This window comes from Rhinopithecus bieti, unplaced genomic scaffold (genome assembly GCF_001698545.2).
Source record: "Rhinopithecus bieti isolate Rb0 unplaced genomic scaffold, ASM169854v2 scaffold_6380, whole genome shotgun sequence".
Lineage (NCBI taxonomy): Eukaryota > Metazoa > Chordata > Mammalia > Primates > Cercopithecidae > Rhinopithecus > Rhinopithecus bieti.
Window position 1 is genome coordinate 12,497,914 of NW_016806642.1, and position 25,363 is coordinate 12,523,276.

The 25,363-nt window shown below is 42.0% G+C and overlaps 1 protein-coding gene across 4 annotated transcripts in view; it reads left to right on the plus strand.

Annotated features, from left to right (window-relative positions):
- The window catches only part of DAB1 (DAB adaptor protein 1), a 1,277,266-nt gene that overhangs the window by 1,219,088 nt on the left and 32,815 nt on the right, over nucleotides 1-25,363 (plus strand). For 2 of the 4 annotated variants that reach the window (XM_017877257.1, XM_017877260.1), the window contains 2 exons: nucleotides 21,877-21,927; nucleotides 22,017-22,064. The exons of the other annotated variants lie outside the window; for them this stretch is intronic. In XM_017877257.1, coding sequence (XP_017732746.1) covers nucleotides 21,877-21,927; nucleotides 22,017-22,064 — 99 coding nt within the window. The remainder of the gene's footprint in view (nucleotides 1-21,876; nucleotides 21,928-22,016; nucleotides 22,065-25,363) is intronic. 4 annotated transcript variants of the gene reach the window in all.

A 25,363-nucleotide genomic window follows, 5' to 3' on the forward strand; every position in this document is an offset into this window, starting at 1 on the left:
TCATTACTGAATTATGATAATCAACTGTTAAAATATAAAATACACTTTCTTCTCTGACCACATTGTTTTGTTTTTTGTTGCCTTCTCTACTTTTGGCCGTTATCTGGGAGATGCATCATTCCAGCGGACAGCCCATTTAGTAACCTGGCCTCCAAATTTCATGACCCTCATCCCTTGAATCTTTTCACTCAGAACAGCCTTAGTGACCTCAGACCCTCAGGAGCCCCTCCCTTCTCTCACCATGAGCCTCTGTTCATCCTTTTCTTCTGCTCCAGTACTCTTGCTGAACTTTTTCTTGGTTCAACATTCAAAATCCAGGTAAAATGTTATTTTCGGTCTTCAGCTTTCCTTGAGTCCCAAGGGAAATTGCTTTTTTGAATATATTTCTGCTGAACTTTTTTTTTTTTTTCCTTTGAGACAGAGTCTCTCTCTGTTGCCCAGACTAGAGTGCAGTGGCATGATCTTGATTCACTATAGCCTCCACTTCCCAGATTCAAGCGATTTTCCCACCTCAGCTTCCCAAGTAACTGGGATTGCAGGCGTGCACCACTAGACCTGGCTAATTTTAGTATTTTTAGTAGAGGTGGGGTTTCACCATGTTGGCCAGGCTGGTCTCTGACTCCTGACCTCAGGTGATTCACCTGCCTCAGCCTCCCAAATTGCTGGGATTACAGGCATGAGCCACCATGCCCAGCCCACTTCTGCTGAACTTCTAACCACCAGTTTGAAGTTTGTTTTATTTTCTTTTTATCTTTTTCTTTTCTTTTCTTTTTTTTTTTTTTGAGACAGGCTCTTACTCTGTCACCCAGGCTGACATGTAGTATTGCAGTCATAGCTCACTGTATCCTTGAACTCCTGTGCTCAAGTGATCCTCCTGCCTCAGCTTACCCAGTAGCTAGGACTTCAGGGATTCCCCCCCATGCCCGGGAAATTTTTTTTTTTTTTTTTTTTTTTTTTTTAAAGATGAGGACTTGCTATGTTGCCCACTCTGGTCTTGAATTCCTGGCTTGAAGCAATCCTCCCACCTTGGTCTCCCAAAGCGCTGGGATTATAGGCATGAGCCACTCCACTTGGCTTCTAACCACATTTTATTGTGGTTATCATGAAGCAGTATTTTCTAATGGTTCAAAATATGGGCTTTGGCATCAGAACAACTTGGATTTGACTCCCAGCTTTACCATTTTCTAGCTTTGTGAATTTGAGTACTTAAGTTAGTCTCTCCAAGTCTTCATGTCCTCATCTGTAAAATGGAATTAATGTTAGTGCCTACCTTAGAGTTTTTGTGTAAAGACTAAATGTGTGAAGACTAAATGAGTTAAAGTATGTGAATGAGCTCAGTGCAATGAGAATTCCATCACTGTGGGCTAATATTCAGTTTCTTTCCCATACTTCTCTGTAAGATCCTAGAGGACAGGATTCACTTCTATCTAGACTGCCTCTAAGGTAACCCTTGAGATTTCCAATCTCTCTGAGATATTGATGGTGGACCTTCTCCCCAGAAAAAAATATAATGTATGCCTGAATAAATTTTTGTAGGACTTAAAGCCAACAGGATCCCTCAACCTCTGTCTTAGAGCCTCAGTCAGCAGCTCATCATCACTCTTCCATCAACAGAGATAAATCAGTAACATGGCAAATTGAAAGTTACAGAGCATTCCAGAGTAGAGTCTTAGGGCAGAAGTTAGAATTTTCTGTTTCTTATTGATCTCCTTCACCTCAGGGAATCAACTGATGGGTGCAAAGTTTTGTTTAGTTGAGCTAGGGCCCATGTATAGATGGAAAGCTGGTTCCATCTCTTTACTTTCCTCCTTATTCACTCGTTCTTGCCCTAGTTTTAACCCTTCTTGACTTATTGATCCAGGACGCTCAGCTGTGGTTATCATCTCTTTTTTGGACTTCTTTCTCAAATAACAGATTTGGATGCTTTTCATTGTGTATTTTAATTTGGACCTGTGATGTCTCTGTCTTTCTAGCAGATTTGTTCTCAAGGTCATGCTGTGCTTCTCTCCTGCACCCTTTCTTAGGAATTCTGAGCCAATATAAGGATTAATCCTACCCACTCCGAGAAATATACATTTCATCTATTTTTCTGGTCAAGGTAGCTGGAAGCTTGGCACAGGGGCTAACTTCTCTTGTGACTGTAAACACATAGGTACATTTTTATGTCAGGGTGTCTGAAATCCAACAGCATAAATGCTTGCTGAGAGGAAACACTAGCTGGCTGGAGAGACACGGAGATTTCAGAAAGGAGGGAATAAATTGAGCAAAGCCTTGAAGGATGAGCAAGATTTGAACAAGCAAAGGAGAAATAGAAGTACCTTCTGGGCGATCACTGAGGCTGCTGAGTCCATGCTTCCTCCACTCAGCAGTGCTCAGAGCTGATTAATTTACCACCAATTTCTATCTCAAGGAGCTGGAAAATACACGTAGTCTTTGTTTCTTCGGGCTGATAATGCTGGACATGTTCTTTAGGCAGATATCCCGACTTTTTTGTGACTGTTAAAAACGCACATTCCTGGTTGGGCACGGTGGCTCATACCTGTAATCCCAGCCCTTTGGGAGGCCAAGATGGGCGGATCATGAGGTCAGGAGATTGAGACTATCCTGGCTAACACGGTGAAACCCCGTCTCCACTAAAAATACAAAAAAATTAGCCGGGTGTGGTGGTGGGCACCTGTAGTCCCAGCTACTTGGGAGGTGAGGCAGGAGAATGGTGTGAACCCGGGAGGCGGAGCTTGCAGTAAGCCGAGATTACGCCACTGCACTCCAGCCTAAGTGACAGAGCAAGACTCTGTCTCAAAAAAAAAAAAAAAAAAAAAAAAAAAAAATCACGTTCCTGAGTGGAGAGGAAGGTGTCTGCTAAGCGTCCCATTACTGCATTCATTATTTAGTGCTTTTTGCACCCTGTTAGCCATTGAACATGATTCAGGTCCCACAGTGGGACTGCGAGTAGAGCATTGCATTCACAGGGCCACTCAAGCGCCTATTTCAGACTCCATCACACCCTATAACACTGAATTTGGTGGAACTTAACCTTCACAGCCCTTCACAGACAACTGTTTTAATGACAGACCTTAACCTTAGTGCAACTTATGTCATTTTCACGTGAGAAATACCACTTTTCTTTTCCCCTCTCTTCATTCCCCCATGTAATATTCTTATGGCTGAAAAAGATCTTTTATCCTTCACCTTGTAATTTTCCAGTTTCAAAGCCTTTTATATAGTTGTATGAGGCATAAAAGACTTTCTAATTATCAGTAATAACCAGTCAGTCAATTCTAGCAGAAATTTTTTTGACCTTCAAAAGACTTTCTTAGGCCGGGCATGGTGGCTCATGCCTATAATCCCAACACTTTGGGAAACCAAGGTGGGCAGATCACCTGAGGTCAGGAGTTCAAGACCAGCCTGGCCAACATGGCGAAACCCCATCTCTACAAAAATACAAAAATTAGCCGGGTGTGATGGCACACTTCTGTAGTCCCAGCTACTCGGGAGTCTGAGGCAGGAGAATCGCTTGAACCCAGGAGGTGGAGGTTTCAGTGAGCTGAGATCATGCCACTGCACTCCAGCCTGGGCAATAGAGTAATTACTCACTGTTTCTAGAGTTTTTATAATGAGCACCTCATGAGGCCCAGCACTCCCCAGCTAGCTGTGAATATCTCTCTCCTTCTTTAGACTGAGTTCCAAGCAGACATGCCCATGTCTAAGTCATCCCTGAAACCTCCCTCTGTCTGGCACACTGCTTTCTTCATCCTGGATGTTGAGGAGATGTTTGGGAACCCCAGAGAACAAATCTAATGAAAGCCACTCACCTCTGACGCTTAGAAAGATTCTCATTCTGCCTCCCTGCATCCCATCCTGCAACCACCCTGTCCCCCAGCAATCAGTATTTGGTTGACTTTCCTTGCCTTAGATTTAATTCATTTTCCCTGCTGCACATGTCAGAAGCTTCAGTCCATTAATGTGAAGAATTGCAAGAATTTTCTGGACAACTGTTCCCTACTCCCCCCGCCCACAACTCCCATCTTTTATGGCAAATAAATTTTCATTCACAATTGCGCAGTTGGTTTTTCCTTTAGTTTGAAATCTGGATCAAGATGTTGGATAATTGGATTAAATCTTGTCTGAACGTTTGTCAGTTTCACTTCCTCATTAAGCACCACATTGTAGAGAAATTATAATTATTGCAATGCAGTTAACATAGATGTCACACAAGAGGAGGTTGTACTGAAGTGAAGGAAGGGAATTTGAATCCGTACATTCCCACGAATGAAATACAAGGTTGCCCCTTTTGATGTTTCTTAGATGAGCTTTCTTTTAGTCATACTTAACATTGTCCTGAGATACAATCCTGAATGTCTAGAGTCTTGAAGTTAATAGCAACATTAAAAAGAGGTTATTTGGTTTTGCCTCTCCTTCAATGCAAGAATCCCTCAAGAATATTTTTGATAGGTGTGGATGAACATTGCTGATTATTGGGCTTGAGCTCACATACCTACAACGACAGAGCTTCATTATTTTTGTAACCCCAGAGCTCCAGTTGCTAGAAACCCTTATTTTATTTGAGTTCCCTTACAATTTCTATTTATTCATTTATTCCTCCATTGGGCAAGCATTTACTAAAAACCTGTGCCCTACCAGACAGCATTCTCTTCACTAGGGATATAAAGATCGGTTGCTTAAGAGTTGTCATGGTCTCAAGAAGACAGACCTATAAAAATAATTGTGATTCATGTAATCAAGGGTGTGAGAGGCTGTGTACAAGATGCTGTGAGAACATAGTGTGGGAGCAGTAAACTTTGCCTGAAGGAGTTTAATGAGGTCTTCACGCAGGGTATACAGCTTGAATAGAATCTTAAAAGATGGTGGGAGTTTGTCTGTGGAGAAAGGGTGGAACAGTATTCAGGAAGAAGGAACTGAGTGTTTAAAAGCATGGAAATGTAGAAAAGCCTGTCATATCGCAGTGGCTGATGACTAAGTCTGAGGTGGCAGGACCACAGGATGCCTCCATGGGAGCAGGAGATGAGGATGCCAAAGGAAGCCCCCAGTGAGCATAGGGTCTGAAATGTGGTGCTGAGAAGCTGGGAGCTATTAGGAAGTCACGGATGCTTTCAGGTGATAGAATGACAACATCAGTGTTGCATTTCTCAGTGTACCTCTGGTGGCCTGTGGCAGGTGGCTTGGCAGGTGAGACCATTAAGATGCTAATGAAATTATCTAAGTGTATCCATTCAGAATAGAGTCAGAAAAACAGAGCCCATGCCAGGTAGTTTAATAGAGGGAATCTAATATGAGGAACTAGTTACAAAGGTGTTAGAAGAGCAGAAAAACCAAACAAGGGACAGCAGGGCAACCCAGATTAGTAATTATCAGTAGTGGCTACTATCCTTAGGGATAAAAGGACGGAGGAGACAGTATTAGCAGAGCCAATAGGCACTGGGACCAGAGAGGGAGTTGCCCAGTGGGGTCCCGGGGCACAGAGAGAGGGGCTGCCTGGTGGAAGCTAAACCCATGCAGGAGACTCAGCCACTGCCACAGATACTGCCAGAAGAGAGCTGGGAGAGAACTCACTGCTTCTGCCTTCTACCCACTATCCAAATTCCAACTACTGCCTCCTTCTTGACCAAATCAAAATGGAAGTGTGTTGGCAAAGGAGCCCAGCAATGCAGTTTATGGCAATCAGTCCCCTGTGTTACAGCACAAACTAGAGGAAGGGCAAGAATGGTCTGAGGGCAAAGAGGTTAAGGGGAGGCATGTGAGGGCTGCTGTGGGTGCAGCCTAGGGGCAGGCATTGCAGGTGAAAGAGCGAGATGAGTTTGAGTATATGACTAGGGTGAGACAAACACAGAGCCGGAGCTAACTCTGAGGTGACGTGCTTTGCAAGGTCAAGTAACCAGGAGACAGGGACCAAGCACCCTATCTCCTCCCTGTAGGCTCTGTCATTTACATGCATGGGGCTTTGTGTCTCTAACTTCTAAGACTGTTTGTACATCAGCCTTTCCACCTGCTGTCTTCAGGTTCTAGCCAAAGACAGCATTAATCCCTTTCATCTTCCTTTCTGTTCTCAGTCCAGGACTCACATTTGGGTTGTCACATTATCACTCTGAATGATATCTGGCTCTTTTTCTTCCAACGTTGAAAAACTGAGCTGTCATTAATGGAGTCAAGCAGAGTTGTAAAAGACTCGCTGTTAAATCTGAAACTTGTTTTCTGCAAATGCAAATCACGAAAGGGATAAGTGGTCGCATATGCAGTTGCCTGCTGTCTTGTTTGCTCAGTTGTGTGTTTTAAAGAAAGCATGTCTGGATAACAGTGATCGCCCCATCTCTCTGCTACAGTGCGGTCCACTGGTCCCCTGGAAGAGTAGCCTTCGAACTTTTCCCAAAATTATTCAAATGAAACATGCCTGATATCCTGCTATATAAACAGATGAAAGAGGAGATATAGTTGAAGCTGACTTGGAGCCTCAAAACCTATTCACCTTGAAGCCCGCCTACCTGCTAACTCTGAAAGATAGAAAGCTCTAGAAGGGAAGAGATCCAGAGATGGTAGTATGAAAACCACTGTCCAGAAGAATCCACTCATTATTACACGGGTAGGAGAAATGAAGAAGCCAGATGAGGACGTTTTTAAGGTTATTTCCCATCTAAGACTTCATCATTCTATAATTCATGAACACAGATTGGAAGCCTACTCTTCGGGAGGCTATAAAGCTACAGAAAGAACATGAAATTTGAAGTTAGTTGGAGCCTATACTTCTCAGCTGTATGATTCTAAGCAAGTTGCTTTATCTTTTGGATTTTTAGTGACCTGTTAACAAGATGGAAAGAGCTACTTCCCTGGGTTATTATGTATGTTAAATAAGAAGATATGTAATTACTATTGTCTTTGATATAGAGTAGGCTCTGGTTAATTGATAGGGAACAGGTATTACAGTTAAGAGTATGAGCTTTGCAGCCTGACTATTTGGGCTTGAAAGTTTTATTCCTTACTTACCAGCAGTGGGACCTTGGGTGGGCTATTTAAACTTCTTTGTGCCTCAGTGTGTTCATCTGTAAAATGAGGATAATGACTGTGGTAACTACCTCATAGAGTTCTTTTAAGGATTGAGTAAAGTAATGCACGTAAGATATTTATAACAGCACCTGGCGTATAGTAAGTGCTCAATCAATAAATGTCAGCCAGAGTTATTATTATGAACTATTATGTAGACAAAGGACTATACCAAGTGCTTTCAGAGAGATAAGGATGAGCAAGACCTGCCCCAGCAACGAAAATGGTTTTAGTCTACTGGAGGAAAGAAGACTGGTACATAGAGCATGGGGCTGGAAGGCCTGCAGTTCTCCATGCTCAAGCGATAGTTTCAACAAGATCAAGTTTAACTTGAGAGCCTGGGATGGGGCTGAACCTGCAGGGGCTGCACCATAGCTATGGGGCCATGTCTTAGTCCACTTGGGCTGCCATAACAAAAAAACCCCAGACCAGGTGGTTTAAACAACAGAAAATTATTTTCTAGAGTTATGGAGCCTGTGAAGTCCAAGATCAAGGTGCTAGCTGACTCAATTCCTGATGAGAGCTCTCTCCTGGGGTTGTAGACCAATAGCTTCTCACTATGTCCTCATGTGGCCCTTCCTCAGCGTGTGGATCTGGTAGTGAGGGGGTGGGAACAGAGAGAGGAAGAGAGATCTCTTTCCCTTCTTATAAGGCCACTAATTGTATTATGAGGGTACCACCCTTTTAACCTAATCTAGCCCTAATTACCTCCTCAAGGCCCGTCTCCAAATTCTATCACATTGGGGGTTAGGGCTTTAACATATGAATTTTGGGAGGGACCCCAAACATCCAGTCCTTAACAGACGGGGATATCAAGAAATTGTAACTACCAAATATTGAGAACCTCACCAAGCAATGGACTGTGTTAGGCACTTAATATGCTATTTCGTTATTCTCTCCAACTATTGTTGGGATTAGGTCTCTTCTCTACCATAAAGGATATTGAAGATCAGAGAAGTTAAATAAGTTAGAACAGCTAGAAGAGGCATAACTAAGAATCTAATCCACCTCTCTCTGACCCTACAACCAGGTGACCTAGTTTATCACCCAAACTAGGGCACTCTTGAAAGTGAAAAAGGGTTTGCTATTATGTCAGGACAATAGGCATAAATATCAGCTGTCTTAGGCAAACCAGAATTTAAGGTCATCCTACCCAAAGCTGGTGACTGCTCTTCTGGCTGGGCCAAACTGCCTCTGAGACCAGAACATGTGAGATTTCAAACAGAAGACAAGAAGCTTCTATCCTTCTTGTCCCTGAAACTCTTTGTCCATAATGCTACCTGTGCTGAAGCAACAATAGTACTCCCTCCAAGATGCAGGTTCCCTGATGCATGCTTGCTCCTTTGGTAGACATAGATAAGATTACTTGGAGATCTGTTACATGGTGAGAAAATGTGATTCAGGGGTATCTGTTAACTGCTGCTGCTGCTGTGAGTCTGTCATTATTCCTCTAATACAGATCATTAACATTCACGGAACCTTAACTACAGCATCTCTAACGAGCAGAACTGTAATATACAGTTTCCCCATAAATATCTATTGATGCTGGCACTCATTCTCTCTTGGTACAGTAATTCAGCTTTTCTGGATAAATCATCAGGTTGAGGTTCTTTCTTTCTCCTTAACTACCATTATTAGTGGAGGCAGAAGAATAATGAACAAAGTCTAGTGTAAAAAAAAAGAAGCAAGAGCTAAATAAATGATCATAGGGAATAAGAAAATATATATGTTGGTGACAGTCACAACCCAAAGGATACACAACTTGTTTTTGCAGTGACTTAGAAAGGAGGCGAGAAACTAACATTTGCTGAGCACTTACTAAGGGCCAGCAAGTGTGCTTCGTGCTTGGCAAGCTGTATCTACTTCAGGGATTCCAAAGACTTCATTGCTTAACAATCACTTGTGACACTTTTAAAAACACAACTTCCTTAGCCCCAGTTCGATAGATCTGCTTTTGTAAGGCTTGCATCTATTTATATATAAAGGGAGAGTTGCAAAGTTCCCCCAGCTGATTCAGATTCTCAAGTAAATTTATCTAGTTTAATTAAGATGACAACTATTATTTTCTCCATTGTATGGATAAGAAGATTGAGGTTGAGATGCTAAGGAGAGGGAAATAGAGTCTGATTGTGAAGGATAAATCCCTTGCTTCTCTACTTATGCTGAAAGAAATGTCTCCTATTAAGGTGACATTCACTCTTACTTTTTACAACACTGTCTCTCTTCTCCACCTCCCATCTTCCTGTCTATCATAGAAGTTCCGTCAGCATATCATTATGTTTCACTCCAGCAGGTTAGCAGTATTGCTGTCCTTATCTCTAGAATTACCCTTTTTTTCACCATTACATGCTGTCAGCCCAATACTCAGGGTTTCCCACCCCACTTTCTTTCTTTTTTTCTCTTTTATTTTTTTGAGATGGAGTCTCGCTCTGTCACCCAGGCTGGAATGCAGTGGTGCGATCTTGGCTCACTGCAACCTCCGCCTCCCAGGTTCAAGTGATTCTCCTTCCTCCGTCTCCCAAGTAGCTGGGATTATGGACATGTGCCACGATGCCCAGCTAATTTTCATGTTTTTAGTAGAGACAGAATTTCTCCATGTTGGCCAGGCTGGTCTCAAACTCCTGACCTCAAGTGATCCGCCTGCCTTGGCCTCCCAAAGTGCTGGGATTACAGGCATGAGCCACCACGCCCAGCTGCCACCCCACTTTCTTATATTTTAAAATCTTATAGCCTTGTCTCTTTGACAGTTTCTATGTTGCTGTTTCCACAGTTGCCTAGGATGTTCTAGCCTCCTTCCTCCTGCCATTGTTATAGGGACAGCCCTTATACTATGATCTGGCCATGGTCCACCAAGAGAGGATTGGGTTGGACTGGAACAGAGCAAGCTCCTAAACTGCCCACCATGGCTGCCCTTTCCAGAACCCTAACCACCCACCCTACTCTTAAAATATAGGTCGTCTTATACCTTTTGTTCTCCTCACTATAACATAATGGTTATGGACACATACTCCAAAGCTAACCCACTTTACGTGAAAATTCTAGTTCAGTCATTTACTAGCTGTGTGACCCTGGGCAAGTTAATTAAACCTTCTGTGCCTTGGTTTCCTCCTCTTGGAAACAAGACAAGTAACAGCACCTCACATTTGTTGCGATAATTAAATGAGTTAATATATGAATGCACATAGAATGGTGTCTGGTTCATACAGAGGAAGTTCCATCTAAGCATTAGCTATAATTACTATTGTCCATAGTGACCTCTGCCTGGCCAAGAAGAGAGGAGGTCTTAATATTACCATGTGACCCATTCCTTCCTCTTGAGTCCAGAGTATACTTTTTTTGTCTTCTTTGTGGATTTGTCAAAACGAGAAATAGTAATCCCAACCACCTGTGACCTGACTAAGGAGAAATGGGCTACTTTTAATTAAAAAGATTTTTCATAGAACAGATATAGCAAACGTGTGGGTAAAGACAGTTTCTGCTTTTGGTATCTGTGGTAAGATCTCCTTAACTATGCCTTCTTCGTTCCCTAGCTACAAGGCCCTCAGAGATAAGGTGTCCAGCACCAGAACAAGTAGGAAAAGAAGCCTGAGGCCGGAGCACAGATGTCAAACTGGCAAACACAAAGTTCCCTTTTCCCTGTAGTATATGCATGAAGTGTCTTTTTTGTTATCATTTTATAGTTTCTTCTATACTGTAAGGTGCCTCCTAGAACCAGTCTCTGGTCACTTATGCATTGCTCTGTTCAGGCATTCATTCCTTCACCCATTTTTCAAATAAGGTCTCGTGTCCACTGTGTGTCAAGCACTGAGCTAGGCACAGGTACAAGTCAAACCAAGTCCCAACCCAGGTCACCTTCCACAGGGAAAGGCTGCCAACAGAAAAGGAAACAGACAAACAGAGTAGTGAGTGCTTGAAACAAAGCCAAACAAGGCAATGAACAAGAGCTGGGGCTGCTCCTGCATTAGGTACAGTCAGAGAAGGTCTCCCTGAGGTGACACCTGGCCCAAGTCTGAATTAGGAGAAGGAACCAACCAGATGAAAAGTGTGCCAGGAACAGAGAAAGGCAAGGGCAAAAGCCTTGAGGCAGGAATGAGCCAGTGATTCATCATGAAGGGAGAACATGGTAGGAAAGGGGGGAATGGTGGAGGTGAGTTCACGACAGGTGGCACCCCAAGTTTGGATGGTTTTGTAGGCAGTGGTGAGGAGGTTGGATTTTATTCCAAGTGCAATAAAAGACCTCATCTGATTTTTTTTTTTTTCTTCAGAAGGAGTCTTGCTCTGTCACCCAGGCTGGAGTGCAGTGGCGCAATCTTGGCTCACTGCAACCTCTGTCTCCTGGGTTCAAGCAATTCTCCTGCCTCAGCCTCCCGAGAAGCTGGGACTACAGGCATGCACTGCCACACCCAGCTAATTTTTGTATTTTTAATAGAGATGGGATTTCACCATGTTGGCCAGGCTGGTCTCAAACTCCTGACCTCAGGTGATCCACCTGCCTCAGCCTCCCAAAGTGCTAGGATTACACACGTGAGCCACCATGCCTGACCTCATCTGATATTTTTTAAAGACCACTTTGACCGCTCTTTGGGAGATGAACTTCAGTGGACAAAAGTGGAAGCAGCACTCTTGGGCAAAAGAGAATGCCACAGAGAAGAGGGAGAGAGGCAGACAGCTTTGGGACACGTTCAGGGATAGAATCAGCATTTCTTCATGAAAGCTTACATGGCAAAGTGTGGGAGGGAGAAGAATCTAAAGTAACTTGTATGCTTGTGACTTGAGCATCTGGGTGTGAGTTGGTGGCCTTTACAGAAACTGGAAGACAAGGAAAGAACAGGTTTGGGGACATCAAAAGTTCTTTGGACATGTTAAGTTTGAGAGGCTGAAAATTATGGGATATAGTCACCCACCAATTGCTAAAATCCAAAAGGGTGCTGATTGCTGACACACTAGAACCACTGATGGGTCTCTCTGGGGAGGAGCTTGAAGGGTCAGTTGAAAATGCCATCCAGATATTAGTAGGGCTAGGAGGGCATCATATCCCTGTTCTTATAACTTTTTATGGAACTTCTGCTTAGTATCTCTTTGAAGTTAGAAATGGAGTAATTTACCCTAATTGTAAAGCCCCATTTGGCCACATCGCAGGATAGATGGGACAGCTTTTTTCTGGAGTTCCTAATAACAAATGCCAAATCTCTGTGATTGTGTGTGTGTGTGTGTGTGTGTGTGTGATCATGTGTATGTGTGCATGCATGCACATACATGCCGAGCATTTGAAAACACCATATGGAATACCATGCCCTCCATATAATAAGTCATGCTATCGCCAAGTTTCCTTCTGTTCAGTTTTCTATTGTATTATATAAACAAGTTCATCCATTTATTCATTTTGTTTTTTAAAATGTATCAATTCAATATAATTTCCTTCTGTGCGTTGACCACTAGGTCATCTAGGTACTAGAAATTTAAAGATGAATAAGACAGTTTCCCATATGAGGAACTAGAGTCTCTACAAGGCCAGAGGCTATAGTAGAAAAGAGGGAAGGTAATAGTCATTGTAACTGGACATGTGTGATGCCAAGGGTGGTTATCTAATCCATCCTGAGGGTCATGGAGGAAGGCTTTGAAGAGCTGACTAGAGCTAACATGTCCTCTAGGGATACATTATAGTTTTCTCGATGAATAAAGATGGAAATCGTGACCAGACAGAGGTCTTATGCCAAGGCCTAAGAAGGTAAAGAATATACCTAGAGACGTATTCAGAGGGCATGTGATATTAAGACACACACAAACTATTTTCAAGTTCTACAATCAATCAGAAACAGTTGAGGATAATGCTCTTCCAGATATCCTCTGGACTTCAAACCTTAAGGCTGCCTTCCAAGTCATCTAGTTTTGAATATTGCCTCATTCAATCCTCAGAGCTCTAGGAAGTAGCCATTTCCCTCACTGGTTTCCCTATGAACAAGGCAAGGTTTCCTTTGAGCCTGTTTCCTTGTTATAAAATGTGAGCCAGGTTTCTCTGCTCTGACTTATGATGGTCTCTTCTTAATCTATACAACTGTGAGAGGAACCGTGGTAGAGTGAAAAGGAACTAGACCAGGAGTTGGGAACTTGCTGTGTCATCCCAAATCTGCCACTGTTATTACCATGTTTTTGAGAAAGTTGAAGGTCTCTGTTTCTTGATTTGAAATAAATACAGAGATGAGTTGGGTTAGAGATTTCTGTAGTCTCTTGTAATTTTATTCTGCAATTCTGAAATTTTTAAAACAGCTCAAAATCCCATCAAGTAGGTGCTACAAAATTATCATATTCCTAACGGATACTTTATTGAATTGTTGACTTAATAGAGGATCCAAATAATCAGACACTAATGGAAGTCTTGCTATTTGTCAGGCACATGCTCAACTGTTACCTTATATCTTATCCTGGGTAATCTTCAACTCAGTCTTATGAGATGGATATTTATTTCCCTAATGTTACAACAAAGAGAAATTCGAGGACAGTAATCGAGTCCAATTCCATTCACATAAAAACAGAATTCTTGCTTTGGCTATTCATATGGAGTTGGTTTCAGTCCCGGGAACAGCACAGCCACAGTGAACGTGTACATGCTCTATAAAAATGCTCAGCCTGGTACCCTTGTTGTGGCACTTCTCACACTCTGAATTGAATTAGTATTCTCCAGTTTCGCTAACTTTGCTGTTACAACTCAGAGAATGGACAACATCTAAGTGCTCACAGGATAGGCATAGTGCCTGGTTCATAATGGGTATTCGGGAAATGTTTATTCCTTAATTAAATTAATGCCTTGATAATCAAATCCAAGAATGAAGAAGTGAATGAGGAAATGAATTCCTAAGTATGTAAAATCTGCATTCCTCTGGAGAAGAAAAGGAAAAACATTTTGCATGGAACGGCTGTCAGAGCAGCAGGCAAAGCCCTCCTGGCTATTTTTTCCTTTGCTGTGACATCTCTCCATTTGTGATTTCCTCTGATTTGCTCTGCATTCAGCCTGAGCCTCTACTACTCTTGCTTGATTTCAGCTCCCTCCAATATTTCTTGTTACCATTTGGATGCCATCTGGACCGCAGTGGTAACCCCTCCAAGAGAGGCACAGCAGCAAAGAAAGATGACTGACTCTGAGAAGTTCCCCTGCCCTCCTCCCCAAAAGTGTGTTGAATCCTGTCATCCTGCTGATTGGAGCCAATTTCACATTACTGTGATTCTAATTCACTCCCTTTTCAAAGTACTGAACCGGTGCCAAATCTTGTTAGGAGTTTTGAAAATCCTTGAGTTTTGCTAATGTGGAACTAGAATAATAGGATTTTAAAAGAAAAAAGGAGATAGGACGAGACCATTAAAAACAAATAATTGCAAGCTTTTAGAAATGTTTCCCCTTTGGTTTCTGGTTTTCTGTGTATATTTATACCTGTTTGTTCTATCAAAACCATTAAAGTAGCAAAACCATTTGCAGCCTGATCCTTCCCCTCACAAAAGAGCTAAGGCAAGGGAAGAGGGCATTGAATTCTAAAATCCTCCTTGTCAAATGTCAGATCTTTGAGATGAAGTCATGGATTAGAACCAGGAAGCTTCTACGAGTGTGTAAATTATACAGTCATTCCCAGTGTTTCTAGAGAGCTCTGTGGCTGTGATGGTGTTTTCAGTGTTTCTTCCTAATTTCCATCCCTGGCCACATCTTGGCTGTCATGATGATGATACAGCACAGAGAACGCTATGTCATCATCTCTGTCTTTATGATGACTGCCCTCTATCCCATGGCAGCAGCATTTCCACCATCAAATTTCCACTGCTGCTACTGCCACCAGCTCAAAATGTATGCTGACCCCAGCTTCCCCAACCCCACGACGTGGGGTTGGGTGTGATGTGTTTAATAATAAGGACAATAATACTAATAACCACTAGCATGAATCTTGTCATTACTCTGAGCTGGGCCCTAAATACTAAAGGTTTTATGTGAATTATCTCACTGATAACACCAACTGTATAATTTCTTGTTTTCTATCTCCTTCATGTGGTAGAAGACTTTGTTTACAGATGCTTAGTAAATCATATATATTTAATAAATAGAAGTAAGTGAATGGATGACCAATGATCACAGCCTTATGACAGTCATCTCTGGAACTACCACCATCTCCCCTTAACACTAGCATTATCATTTGTCAGGCATCACAATTAATATCTCCTTTCCTTTATCACTGTTACTGAGGTCAGACTTAATTTAGCTATTAGTAGCTTATTGCATAATCATCTTCTGCCTGCAGATCGTGCCACCAACCCCAACCTCATGTATATTTTCAGGAAAATATTCAATGGCTTTTAGAAAATCTGAGCATCAAAACATGGAGTTACTATCTGAGTTCTAAAATAGGTGTAAGGGATGGATAGGAAGAAGAGTGGGAAGGAGAAAGGGTGGGGTGGGTGGAATGATGAGGCAGACTCCTAGCCAGCCGTGCTGGTTTAAAAACTGGGGGAAGGTCCAAGAGCAGGAGCTGCTTTGACTGAGCATCTGCTCTGTGAAGACCACAGTGCATCTTCAGCCTCTTCTCCAGGTGACTTCATCCCTTCCCTAGACCAATATCACCCAAATTTTTGCCATGACCTGGCACCTGCCTACCCTCACCAACCAAACAAATAATTCCATGACTATTCTTCCTCCTGCCCTCCCTCCCTTCCTTCCCTTTCTGTAATTTTCAAAAGGGAAATGACACCTGTTGAGGTTTTACTCTGCCAGTTGCTGTGCTATTTTCATATACATCAGTCTTCTCACTGCTTCCTCTCTGCAAGCCCACATTGTAAGCATTATTATCCTTGTTTTTTGCAGGGGGGAAACTGAGGCTCAAATGATAAACTTTATTCAAGCAAATGCCAGTGATGGAGCAGCAGTTTGAACTGAAAACTACTGTTGCCCACATCTCTCTTTTCATTCCCTCACTTTGCCTCTCCTGAAACCATCACATTTCTCACTTTAAAAGTACTCAGTGTTTTCACTTGCAAGCAAATTAGTTTTCTTGACATTAGATGAAAGTTGAGAAGGCCAGGAATCCAGAGGCAGAGGCTTTAGCCACAGCTATGCCCTGTCATTTGCATTAGCCCATTCAGGTCAGCTTAGCATCCTGAACTTTGTCCACTGGGTTCTACCTTTCTTGCAATGTCTCAATAAGGTGCCAGCAAAATCCTTGCACCAACATTCCCCATGCTGACCTTCCCCTTGCATATTAAGAAAGAACATTTCAAGAACCAGCTTAATTTTTAAGAAGCTGGATGTAAATATTTTGTTGTTCAAGGATTTGAGGACATATTACATGTGTGAGCACTTCAAGGGAAGATGTAACTTTTATTGTAAGATTGAACCACTTCCCTTTATCCTCCAACCTTCTGGACAACCTTTGGGATCCTCTCCTGAATTGGAAGCTGAAGAAGGAGGACTATTAGCTGCTAAAGTGAGGCCCAAATTGGAGTAATTAGAGGCAAGTTCTCAATCATTATAAAGACAAAACCTCAAAGCGCACCAATTTCTCTATTAGATCAAGGCATTGAGTCCAGCAAGACCACCGATCCCCAAAATCTCAGTAGGCCTGGCACATTTAGGCATTAAATGGTATTCCATTTTGTTTCTGTTGTAATGAAACTTCATGGATTTCCATTTGAAACATGAATCTTCACTTTCTTCTGAAAAACCTCACAAATATCTGGCTTTCACTTAGCTCCAGACAATGAAAGAAAAAAATAAAAAAAAAAAACTCCTTATAACTAGAAGAATTCTGCTGTTTTTGCAAACTGAATTTTGATTTCATGGTACTGTCTAGACATAGCATAAGAATCAATTCTCCCAATAAATCTCCAGCAATGCCAAATAAGATTATTCTTAAAGAATAGAAAATATATAAGGAATGACTATCTCTAGTATTTGGGAAGCACCTGTAATAATGGAAGTTGTATTTTTAATATATTATTAGAGCATGCGTCAATACTGTAGCCACTCAAGCCACATGAGGGCTATTAAATCAAAATAATTAAAATGTTAATTTAATTTTTTTTTTTTTTTTTTTTTTTTTTTGTTTTTTTTTTTTTGAGACAGAGTCTCGCCATCTGTCACCCGGGGCTGGAGTGCTGTGCCGGATCTCAGTCACTGTCAACTCTGCCTACCCGGGTCACACCATTCTCGCTGCCTCAGCCTCCCAGGTAGCTGGACCTACAGGTTCAGCCCACTCTGCCCTGGTAGTTTTTTGTAAATTTTTTTTTAGTAGAGACGGTTCACCGTGTATCAGGATGGTCTCGATCTCCTGACCTCGTGATCCACCCATCTCGGCTCCCAAAAAAGTGCGGGATTACAGGCTTGAGCCACAGCAACACCGGCCTAATGTAATAAAATGTAAAATTCAGTTCATCAGGCATGCTAGCCATATTTGAAGTGTGCGTGTATCTACTGACTGCTGTATTGGACAGCACAGATAGAGAACTTTCCATCATCCCAAAAAGTTCTACTGGACAGGGCTGGTCTAGAGATCATTTATTAACATTAGAGTTTCTATTCCCCATCTCAAGCCACTTGCCCTTGTTCTTCAATTGCCAAACAGAGCTTTCCCATCTGTCTCTGCCAGGAAATGGGAAAGTGGCTGTTTACTCTTGGGTAAAGGTGATAAAGAGCATAAACTCTTAGATACCCTAGAAGGAATTAGTCTTCATTAGCATGTGTCTTCCTTGTTAAATCATTCATTAGGGAAAGGTAACATGCATTCGGATGCCTGGAATCAGTAGGTGTCCTTAATAGTACCCACCTTAGTGCAGTTACAAATCATTTAAGTTAATCCATTTCTCTTGAGCCTTCTAAATGGAAAATTTAATTTTTTTTTTTTTTTCAGTCTTGGTCTGAGCTCTGAGTTTAGATCTAGAAGCCTTGTGTGGTCCTTGTCCCACAACTGTCCACCCCAAGCTACAAAGATGATACAGCATAGCTCTGCTCTGACCTTATGAAAACAAGGACCATATGTTATTCATCCAGGTATCGCCAGTGCCCAGCCAGGACATGGCATGTGGAAAGCACCCAGTGAATGTTCATTGAAGAAATTAATTAATCAATTGCATAATCAATCAAAGCGGCTTCAATTTTCCTAGGAACCTGCTAATTATTCCTACTGAGAGTGTATTCCCCAGCATAGTGATTTGCAAATCTGGCTGCACATTAGCATCACCTGGGGAGCTTTTAAAACCCGCTGATGCCAGGGCCCCACCCTAGACCAGTACAATCCAAATCTCTGATAATGTGGCTCTGGCATCGGTAGCTCTGACATCAGCAGCTGCCCCAAAGGATTACACTGTGCAGCCAGGAGTGAGAAGTTTCTGATTTGGAAGCCATAAAAAAGGTTTTCTTCCTGTGTGAGATTTTTTTTTTATCCCAAGTCCCTTATGCACTGTCATTTTTCCTGTAAGAGTAACATGAATCTGGTCTTCCTCATTGCCTTACTCAGTAATGGAATCATAATGTCCCCACTGTTTCAAAAAGAGATTATAGGAAGATAAACTCCCTGTGGGAACTTTATTTCAATGTTTTAATGAAGATTTGAGCCCGAACCATATTGAAACAACATGAGAAAATACCTTCTTTTATATTTCCTCACTGGAAGCTTGCAAGTAAATTTGATGTCATGTTGAGTTTTTAAAAGAATACAAAACTGTGTACATGCTATGATAGTATGAAAGAAAAATCTGTAAGAAACAAAACAAAAAAGACTTTAATATGCGTGCATTAAAACTCAAGTGGTAATTGTGGGTAAAACAAGATTTAGCAATTTGGAGAGACTAGGGAGTAGATCAGTTTCTGTCCGTAAGAATCACCTGGGAAAAAGTATATTTATTAGCTGGAAGGATCTCCCCACTGGCTGGAGGAAGTGCACTGGGTGTCTCCAAAGGTTACCCCAAACAGGTAACTGTAAGAAAGCAGCTCTGAGAAATGACTGAGCCAGAGTTCAAACAGTAAGGTAGCCACAAGGTAAAAAAAAGATACAGATGGGATGAAGATGATCAGGCAAGACTGTAGCCAAGAGCAGGGCAAAAGAGAGAAGATGGAGTCAAGAATGGATTGAAGGGTTCAGGAGTAAGGACAGGAGGTCTAGGAAGTGTTGGGCTGTTGGTTGGAGGTGGTTTCTAAAGAGAGGCCATTGAAAAGATTTTCTTCGTTTCTTTTCCCTCTATTTCCAAACATTATATAATAATAGTTTCCTAACATTAAACAATATGTGCTTTGGGGCCAGGCTTGGTGGCTGAGGAAGGCTGAGGTCAGGAGTTCGAGACCAGCCTGGCCAAACTGGCAAAACCTCATCTCTACTAAAAATGCAAAAATTAGCCAGGCGTGGTGGTACCCGCACCTTTAATTCCAGCTACTCGGGAGGCCGAGACAGGAGAATCACTTAAGCCTGGGAGGCGAAGGTTGCACTGAGCCAACATCACAACACTGCACTCCAACCGGCGACAGAGTAAGACCCTGTCTAAAAAAATAATAAAAATAAAAATAAATTAATTGTTCACGTGCATTACTGAAATGAGCCAATAATAGGAGAAGATAATAATAGCTACTAGTCCTTGGGCATCTACTGTGTGCTAAACCCCAAACAAGACTTTGCACACATATCTCAATTAAACTGCTCAATAAACTTGCCATGATGTTGTCATTACCCACTCCACTTTAAAGATGAGAAAACAGGCTCATCAACTTGTCAAGGGTTACATGGCCAGTGCATCCATGGCCTGAAGTGGCCAGGACCCGGTACATATCTGTGTGATTCCAAAAAATGCATTTGTTCATCTGCTCGGACCAAGTTTCAACTGAATTCAAAGAAATCGCCTCATCACACCTCAGCTCCACACCTCACCGAAGGCTACCTCTCCTTTCCCAGGAAGGTGACAACATGCTCATGCTGACACTGGTTATCCTCCCACATTTTCATTATATGGGACATGGTGGAGGTTTTTATGAGCCTCTACCACAGGCTGGTTTTCAAATTTATTTAATTCATCCATCATGCTCTGAAGCAATTTGCTTTTTTATATTGGACAGATGTAATGAGATTTTGGACACTAAAAAATGTTTTTATTAAAAGTTATGACCCAGAGCTAGTTGGTAGGGGCTCTGCCATAAATTGCTAGGAGTGTGTGCATTTATAAAGGATGCAGCGACATAACCTTAACCTTTTAGGCCACACGATAGATTACAGGATCATTTAGACTAATATTGTCTCGCCACCTCTCCCCACCTGTGGCCAAATAATAATAATAATAATAATAATAATAATAATGTCTATGTTTATTTGATGTGGTGGCTTTTCCTCTCATTGTAGCCATAGTTAAGTCATGTTGAACCACGGGCTGGTGGAAACAGGTGGTTGGTGGTTGACCTGAAGGCCCTGCCTTAGTGGGCCCGGGCACATTGATTCTTCCACTCTGCTCTGCTCTGCAGTCTGTAACTGGGGCTGAAGGAAGCAACAGTCACATGTCCTATAGACAGGGTGGAAGCAAATTCTGACAAAGCACAGTATTACGAGGCTATGGGTGATAGTTTTCCCACTCCTCCATTGCCAAAAGCTCCCTCAAAACTATTCATGCGTAATAACTCCATTTTAATGTCCATATTAGCAGATTTATATTAATGTTTTACTATTTGGAAATCATCCAAAGAATAATTAGCTTATATGTATAGACCAGAATATGGCTATTAAGATATACATGTATATGATATACATACCTATAATATGTAATATAAACAATATAATACAAAGTTAACAAAGCAATTAAATGTTGCTCACTGCCAGCTACTTCTAGAACATGCATTCATTTCTGTATTTCTGAGGACTGTTACGTGCCAGACCCTCTACCAGCTGCAGGGGGAAACCCTCTACCAGCTGCTTGAGGAAGCTTACGGTATGATAGGCACAGATAATGTACTGAGGACACTCAGGAGGATTTCAGTTCAAAGGATAGAGAAACTCTTCATGGAGGAGGTGGCTTTTGAGCTGGGTTTGGAGAATTTGGGGAACATTGAGCTTTCAGAGATGAGGAGAAGAGCATTTCTTTTTTTTTTTTTTGAGATGGAGTCCGCTCTGTCACCCAGGCTGGAGTGCAGTAGCACAATCTTGGCTTACTGCAGTCTCCGCCTCCTGGATTCAAGTGATTCTCCTGCCTCATTTTCCTAAGTAGCTGGGATTACAGGCGCCCACCACCACACCCAGCTAATTTTTTGTAGTTTTGGTAGAGACGGGGTTTCACTATGTTGGCCAGGCTGGTCTCGATCTCCTGCCCTCATGATCCACCTGCCTTGGCTTCCCAAAGTGCTGGTATTATAGGCATGAGCCACCACGCCTGGTCGAAGGGATGTGCATTTCATGCAGAGAAGACAACATGTATAAAAACACATGAAAACCAGCTGTTCACAGACTGCTCCAAAGAGTAAAGTTTGTCTAAAGCACAAGGTGACATTTTGTTCTTTTAAAAGAAAAATCTCGAATGTAAACAGCATGCTCTTATCCATAGCCACTGCTGATGTCTGTAACTGCAGGGCAATGTCTGTAATTGCAGGAAGATGGAATTTAAACTTACAAATTTGCCATTGCTGTGTTTCCTAATCAGACCCATGTTTTATCATCTGCTTATGCTAGAAACATATTCCAAGATTTTCACAGACATTGGAAACAGCTCCCGCCTGCTGAGACCATGGAAGTGTGAATCATAGATACTGTCATCATTAAACTCATAAATCCATGTCATTTGTGTGTCACTCACTTCATCCTCATTCATCATCCCTTCCACTTTCAGAACAGCTATTCGTTTGAGGATTTTGAAGAACGGTTTGCTGCAGCCACCCCGGTAAGAATTAGAGCCCTCTCAGGTTAACTGTTTCATGTCATGATCTCCACATTCATTTCATGCTCATCAGTCGTGCCTTGTGGTTACAGAACAGAAACCTGCCCATGGACTTTGATGAGATTTTTGAGGCAACGAAGGTAAGGCCTTGAGGTTTTTGTTAAATGAGGTTGTTCTGCTCATACTCATGCATTCCATATTCTCTTCATCCAGCTGGCATGAATGGCAGACTTGCTGCCCTGCTCTGCTCTAGTAGGTACCTATTCAAATGTTCCCAGGATGACTATTGGTGGGCCCTGCCATGAGGTCAAATAGTGAGAGTGTACGTACGTGTGTGTGTGTGTGTGTGTGTGTGTGTGTGTAAACAAGAGTGTGTGTTGGAGAGGAGATACCACCCCTTCTTTTCATCCAGCAATACTTTTCAAACCTCTAACATGTCCCAAGCATCCTAATAGATGCTAGAGATGCAGAAAAGTGGCTTTCCTAAAGAAGCTCACAGTGTAACATAGTGCAACATTGCATGGGATAAGATATGACAGTAGAGCCTCGCCTAGCGTAGTGTAGTATATGCTGTATAACATGATATAGTAGGAATTCAGATACATGAACAGGATGTGCCAAGTACACCACTGGTACTAAAACACAGGTGAGGTTGCTATTCAGTCAGTATAACCTGGTATAAATATATTGGTTGTAGTCAACATCTGTTCAAATTGACTGATACACAGGCCAATGAATATTGCCACTCCTAAATACAGTATTGGGAAACCTCCAGGATAAAAATCTTCAACCTTGGCAGCAAATTAGAATCATTAGGAGAGCTTTCCAAGCTCCAGTGACTAGGTTTTACCTCAAACCAATTAATTCTGAATCTTTCGGTGTGGGAACCAGGCATCAGTAATTTTTCCCTGGGTGATCTTAGTGTGCATCCAAGGTTGAGAACCACTGATCTGGGAGTGTCATGGGCAATGGGATAGGGTACAAATTGAGTTAGGAAGCCACTTCATAGGAAACAAAACAGAAAGCCTTCTAATTCACATCCTGAAGGATGTTTGGGGAAGGCATGAGTGTTCTAGGTAGGAGGAGGCGCACATGTAAGACCCTGAGATAGCCTCTTCTTTCATAACTCCCTGTGCTTCTCTCTTCCGTTGATTGTGTCTCTGGGTCTGTCTTTCCATAATATAGCCAGCTTATGACAATAGGAACAGGAATGTGCCTTACCTATCTCTGTAGCCCTTGCTCTTGGTAGCTGATGCATGGTAGGAACTCCCATGTCTGCCCACTGAAGGGTCACAGAACTCCTGATGCCAAAACACAGGGAATGGGTCTGTGAGAAGGTGTTTTCGGGGTCAGCCATAACATCTCAGCCTCCATTAATTGTGCCTTTAGAATTTCTCTCTCGGAAAGACCTAGGGATCTTGTTGCAGTGGTCTAGTTGGAAGGAGCAGTGTACTAATCTTTAACTAGATATTACTGAAAAACCATCACTTGTTCATATCAAAGAATGACTGGGGAGAGAACAGGCCTGATGGAGGTATTAGGGAACTACCTCCCCAAACATCAAAGCTACTTTTCCTTTACTGTCCTGTACACCTTACAATATCACTCTTCTTACCCCTGGAAAATGCCCAAGGGGCTAAAAAAGGGGCAAAACTACCATCTCCAGCTACATCTCTCTTTACCAGGAGACATTTGAAATGATAGTAATGGAAGGGCCTTACTCTCTGGCGAGTAGACATCTCAAGCTGACATTCCAAATGACCTCAAATGGATGTGCATCCTGGCAGACCTTGTAGCAACCCAGATTTCTGATTAGAGAATGTTGTAGGCTGGGCTTCCACTATTTAGCAAGGCTAACTAAGGTTTGGTAAAGTGATGGATCGATGAACAAGATGCTGGTGGGTGTGTGGGTCAAGTCCATCCCAGCTGCTTTTAGCTGACCAATCAGAGGTGAGTCACTTAACCTCAGCCTCAGCTAGCTCATCTGTGAAACATAGTGACAATGGCACCTATGCTGGTGACTTTTTGGGGCTCAGTGAGTGTCAAACATGATGATAATGTATTTGAAAGCGTATTGCAAACTATAAAGTGTTTTATAAATGTGAATTGTTAGTTTTATTCTCTTGAGGCTTTTAAAATGATTCATTAGAGCGTTATTATCAGATGGAACATGGTTTATTAGCTTACAAATAAAAGGACTGGGGTTAACATGGGGAGGAGGCCTGTGAAAATAGATACTATTTCAGATTCTCGATCACATATGGTTATTAGGATTATTTTAATTTTATGGCCCAAGAATCCCCTTTTCTATAAAATTTAATTAACTCAAGGTTCTATTTAAACAGCAAACCAATGGAATGAAATAACAATCTATGTTTTATGCCTCTGCATGTTTTTCTCGTTTAATCCTTGAGTGAAAATCATCTGGCAAAAGGAAAGTCTATATCTCAAGAATGAAGGTTATTTTAAAAGTTGTGCTTAAGGAGAAAATTAGCCAATAAATTCTATTTATGATGTTAGTAAAAGTATGCCGTGAGTTCAACACATTTGAAATGTAAATTGTGTGACTTAATTAATAACTTCATTTAAATATTTTCCGAACACTGAAAATAGTTGTGGGCCATTTTAAAAGCATAGAATTGCAGTCTCAAAGAAGCCCAGAAGCTTCATTTGAATTGATTAAATAAAGTTATTCCTTTTATGAATTTGGAAGAGGGTCTAAAAGACTAGCAGAACTTCACCAAATAATATAAAATATTGCTAACATGCTAGAGAAGGATTACCAAAGAAGAGCATTTCAAGTCCAGCAAGATTTGGGAGAGGACCTGTGTGCTGTCCACCTCATTCCCATCAGTTGCTGGGCTGTTACTGTATGAAAGAGAAACAAGATAGGCAAGAATTGATGGAAAAGGCTGTGAAATGTATGAAATTCCCACCACAACCTTGCCCCTGACCACCACTCTGGCCTCCTGTCTCCCACCTTCATGTTGGTAACTCTGAACTGCTTCCATTACCACCTACCTACTCTGTTCCTGGCCTCTGGCCATTTTTAAGCAGTTTCCTCTGTCTGGATGGTCTCCTCTTTTTGGTCACATGGCTCCTCTCCTTCAGGATTCAGATCTAGGCTATTTCCTTTAGAAAGTCTCAAACTTTGCCAAAAGCTGGTTGGTTCTCTATATTACTCTGTTTCCATGCTGCTGATAAAGGCATGCCCAAGACTGGGAAGAAAAAGAGGTTTAATTGGACTCCCAGTTCCACGTGTCTGGGGAGAGGCGGAAGGCAAAGGGCACTTATTACATGGCGGCAGCAAGAGAAAATGAGGAAGATGCAAAACAGAAACCACTGATAAACCCATCAGATCTCATGAGACTTATTCACTATCATGAGAATAGCATGGGAAAGACCAGCCCCCATGATTCAATTAACTCCCCCTGGGTCC